This window comes from Rhagoletis pomonella, unplaced genomic scaffold, assembly GCF_013731165.1.
Source record: "Rhagoletis pomonella isolate Grant_MI unplaced genomic scaffold, Rhpom_1.0 Rhpom_scaffold_00003, whole genome shotgun sequence".
NCBI classification, from domain to species: domain Eukaryota; kingdom Metazoa; phylum Arthropoda; class Insecta; order Diptera; family Tephritidae; genus Rhagoletis; species Rhagoletis pomonella.
The window spans coordinates 4,779,961-4,784,903 of NW_023458557.1; the positions used below are offsets into that span (position 1 = coordinate 4,779,961).

Consider the following 4,943-nt stretch of genomic DNA (forward strand, 5'->3'; position numbering starts at 1 on the left):
CGTTTGCACATATTCTGCATGTACTCTCATAATAATTAAACAACAACCAATTTTTAGTAAAAAAGCTGTAATATACTAAAAGTATTTATTTGTTTGAACGTGCGCACTCTAACTGCGCATATCTTGAGTGTAAATAACGTGTAAATTTAGTGGAAAGTGCATTATATATTGTGAAATAGTCCCATAGAAGTTGGTTAAAATTACAAACTTTAATAACAAATTACTCAAAAACTATGAGGATCCGCGCTTTCAAACTTTACCATTCTCAAATTTTCCCTAAAAGATGATTTTATTTATTTAAAAAAATTGCAAAACTGTTTGAAATATTTTGTTTGAGTACTTTTGAGTACAATTACAATCGGTTATTTTCTAGCGATACTTTGAGTAGCATCGAGTACCCCCTTCGATGTTCTAAAATGAGTACTGGCATCGAGTAACTGGTGGTATCGGACGAACACTATATGTAAGTAACAATTGAGGAATGAATGAGAGATTTATGTATGTAAGTAACAATTTAGGACTGAATGAGAAATTTATGTAAGTGGACTGTATGACTTATTTTAAGTTTATATAATTCAAGATGAAATTCATGATATAACATTAAGCGTTAATCTTAGATATTTCAATGAGAAAAATATTATCAGTACAATGGGAAATTATATTTACATATATACGCATAGGTGTTTAGATGAAAAGCAATAATTGTATGAAATGGATGTTATACTTATGAGTGTTGTTGAACGGTAATGAAAATGGTAATTCCCACGATGTAAGAATATAGATATATAAGTGCCAAGTTCCCACGTTGTGGTAAAGAAAAAGGCGAGTAAACTTCCTACGTTGCTTGCGTGTGCTCTGGTCTCCGGATGAAGAGGTAAGAAGAAGGATGGTAAGGCGGAAGTTATATTTATAGGCCACACAGTAAAGGCGAATTCAGTGTGTCTGCTGGTAACTTCAAATTCATTTTTCGAACTTCCAACTAAAGCAGGGATGCTTGTAGTGTGGAAGTCCTGCAGGGATGCATTTACGCAAGAAATTTATGAACGCAAGTCACGTAAGAACTTTAAGTGAGCGCAAGTCACTTAAACATGCCGGCCCCGTTGTACCGGTGCAAGTGCAGTTCGCATGCGGTTCAACGCCCGGATTGCTCGATCCAGTTCGATGTGCACTCTGGCATCCATTGGTCGCGTTGGTGGTTGTCAGACCTGAACCGGAGCTGCCTTTTCTTCGGGTGTCGGACGGTGTAAGAGAGGGTGAAGCATTTGCTTGCATATCTTACACCTGCCGGACGAGTGGCAAGCTCTTACGTGGCTATGGGTGCGGGCCAAACAGTTAAGGCAGTAATCCAAGAACCGGACCTTTACTCGACGCTCCTCCACTCCCATGCGTTGGAACTCCGGACAGAACCGTAGGGCATGGTAGCGGAAACAAATCAAGCACTGATGCACATTGGGGTCTCGAGGTGCACGTGACGGTCTTGTGGTACGCGGTGCATGGGCGTTCTGGTCTCTGGAAAGGAGATTTGCTTTAGTGAAAGGTTTAAAATAAAAAAAATATGGTTAAGCGATGAAGTGACAAGAGATATGGGTTGCAGTCAGGGTTGCGGTCGTGAGATGTCTGTCTCAGTCGGAAGAGGGCATAGTTTGACGATTGGTCTTGTTAAAATGCCATGTTGGGTTCGAACGTCTGCAACGCGGACTTTATTGTCAGAGCCATGGTAAACCCTCTCAATTCGGCCTAAACGCCATTCATTTGGAGGTAGCAATTCATTCTTTATGACCACGAAGTCGCCAATCGCTAGATTTTGATGCGGAAGTTTCCATTTATATCTTTGATGTAATTCTTTAAGATATTCGTTCTTCCAGCGTTGACTAAATTGCTGATGCAACAACTTCAATTTCTCCCACCGATTTTGAAGCAAAAGGTTGTCAATTTGGGGTTCTGGCGGTGCAAGCAAAGGAGCTCCACGCAAGAAATGACCAGGCGTTAGGGCCAAAAGCTCTTGAGGATTATCTGACATGGGTGAAAGTGGTCGAGAATTTAATACTCCTTCAATGCGAGCCAGTAATGGGGCGAGCTCCTCAAATGTGAAATGAGTACTACCGGCAATTCTTTTGAAATGAAGTTTGAAACTCTTGACGGCTGCCTCCCAGAGGCCACCCATATGAGGAGCGTTTTGTGGTAAGAACTGCCATTCAAACCCTTGTTGGGAATATTGGGATCGTACGTCATCTGATGACTCTTTGAGGAATCTTTTGAAATCTTGTCGGTAAGCTCGACTGGCGCCTACAAAGTTTTTTCCGTTATCGGAAGATACGCGTTGTGGGAGACCACGTTTTCCAACGCAACGGGAGAATGTTGCTTGAAAGGCTTTAGTCGAGAGATCGGAACACGGCTATAAGTGGATGGCTTTAGTCATCATATCCTTTCAGCATCGGTGATTTTCAGAGTGGTGATGATTTGATATCGAAAGGACCGGCAAAGTCAAGACCGGTGTATGTGAAAGGCAGGGAGAAGTTTGAACGTTCGCCATTATTTGCGATCTAATGTTTTGTTTGAAAATCGTGAATGTTTTGCAGTTGCGTATGCAAGACTTTACTTTCGACTTGAGTCTAGGGATGAAATATTCTTGCCTTACAGTCCTGATCATCAGTTGGTACTCTGCGTGCATCAACAAATTATGTAAAAATTTAAGAAATAACAAACAGAATCTACTCGATTCCGGTATAATAATAGGATATCTCTCATTGTACGGGAGGAAGGAGTTTGCCAAGCGGCCATTTACTCGGAGGAGCCCATTTGGATCTATAAAGGGGTTTAACGACAAAAGCGAACTCTTTTTGGGAATTGGTTGTTTATTCGAAAGCTTTGAATGTTCAGTTGAGTAATGCCTTTTTTGAGCTAGTTTTATAAGGCGTTTCTTAACCCAATGAGTAATTACTACCGACTCAATTGATAGTTGGTTCTGACGCTGTTGGCTTTAATCGGTGCATAAATCGAAACATATTAGCAATCACATGCAAGGATTTCGGCCAAGATGAGAAACGGTCTAATATATCAGGTTCGTTTTCTAACTTATGTAGTGATTCGACTTTGCGTTCTTCTGGAGGAGGGATCTTCTGTCGGAATGATACAGGCCTTTGGTCGGGTGGCTTCAAAAGCCAATCTGGTCCATGCTACCAAAATGGTTGACTAATTAAGTCTTGCTGCCTGCAGCCTCGTGTTCCAAGATCTGCGGGATTGTGATGGGTGGATACGTGTCGCCACGTAATGTTTCCAACATTCTGGATAATTTGCGAAGTGCGATTTGCCACGTACACTTTCCAAGTACATGGCTTTTCCAGCCAGGAAAGGACTATAGACGAATCCGACCACAAGAAAATTTCTCTTTTACCCAACGGGAGTTGGTTTACAACATTTTTAATGCATTTAGAAAGAAGAACTGCCCCACAGAGTTCCAACCGCGGAAGACTAACTGTTTGCAAGGGTGCAACTTTGGTTTTTTGAGAATAACAGGTGAGAAGAAGTGGAATTATTTGTTTGAGTTGTGATATAAATTGATGCACAAAAGGCCTTTTCTGACGCATCCGTGAATTTGAACTATTTGACTTGGTGCGAATCCTGTCCATCTTGGGATTTGAATTTTTTCTACACTGGGTAGGTCAGAGATGAATTGGTTCCACTTTTGAAGAGAGGAAGGTTTTACACATTCGTCCCACTCAGTGTCTTGTAACCATATTTGTTGCAAGAGTATTTTTGCCTAAATAATAATAGGCGATAGCCACCCTGCGGGGTCAAAAAGTTTCGAAACCGATGATAAAATTTGCCGCTTTGTAGCGATAGAGTATCAAAAAGAGTCGTTTAAGGCATGCCATCGGATACTAAGCGTTTTAGTAGAACTAGAGCAATCAAATTTTAGGAAATCCGAGTCAAGCAAGTCTTCAGCTGGTATATGACTGAGTATTTCAGTGTGATTAGCAGTAATTTTCTGCAAGGGGAAACCAGTTGAGAGTAAGCCTTGAATTAATTGAGTCTGAGCATTTATACAAGAGGGGATATCGTGCCCGCCTGACAGTATATCATCGACATACGTTTCCTTTGTCAGGATTCTTTGGGCTAGAGGATAAGAAGTTTTTGAATCGTTTGCCAACTGGTGCAAAGTTCGAATGGCTAGATATGGAGCGCAATTAACTCCAAAGGTGACGGTTTTAAGGGCAAAGTCCGTGAGTTTAGTCTCGTGGTGTCTACGAAAGAGAATTCTTTGATACTGTTGATCATCTTCGTGTAGAAGGATTTGGCGGTACATCTTTTGTATGTCCCGTTGAAGACATATTTGTACAATCGCCAATTCAAAATGACAAACATGAGATCAGATTGCAAGGTGGGGCCGGTATGGAGAATGTCTTTAAGGGAAGTGCCTGACGCTGGTTTAGAGGCGTTAAATACCACACGAACTTTGGTGGATTTACTACCGGGTTTAACAACTGAATGATGAGGGAGATGATATGAGAAATATTTGCCATCTTTATGGATTTCATAGGGAGTGATTGGTTTCATATGATATAGGGATAGATACTCTTCTAATACTCGATTATATTCTTCTTTGAGATCGGGGTTTTTATTAAGCGTGTGTTCCATTCGAATCGTTTGATTTATTGCTTGCGAACGAGATGGACCGAGAGTGAGGTTAGCAGGAAACTCGCATTTAAATGGCAATCTGACTAAGTACATATCGTCCATCACTTTGCCGATAGGTGGTGTCTTGATAAAATTTTTCGCAAAATGCATCAGCATCGGAAGGTGGATGGGATTCAGTTATTTCTTCGGTTTCCAGAAAAGTTTAAGTTGAGAGTTGAGATTTTCGTTTGAGTCTTCAACAACATGAATGTGAAAACTGGAGCACTTAATTGATTTCAATGGCGCACTTAAATACCAACCAAAAA

At 40.9% G+C, this 4,943-nt stretch overlaps 2 protein-coding genes across 4 annotated transcripts in view; one reads left to right on the forward strand and one right to left on the reverse strand.

Annotated features, from left to right (window-relative positions):
* Positions 1–4,943, forward strand: part of LOC118734996 (MAGUK p55 subfamily member 6) — a gene marked incomplete at its 3' end in the record, with an annotated part of 403,145 nt that overhangs the window by 81,512 nt on the left and 316,690 nt on the right.
* Positions 1,072–1,767, reverse strand: LOC118734999 (the record flags this gene model as incomplete). The annotated part of the gene is given in 1 exon segment (XM_036464599.1): positions 1,072–1,767. A coding segment is annotated over 1 exon segment (201 nt), but the record flags the coding sequence as incomplete, so codon positions are not given.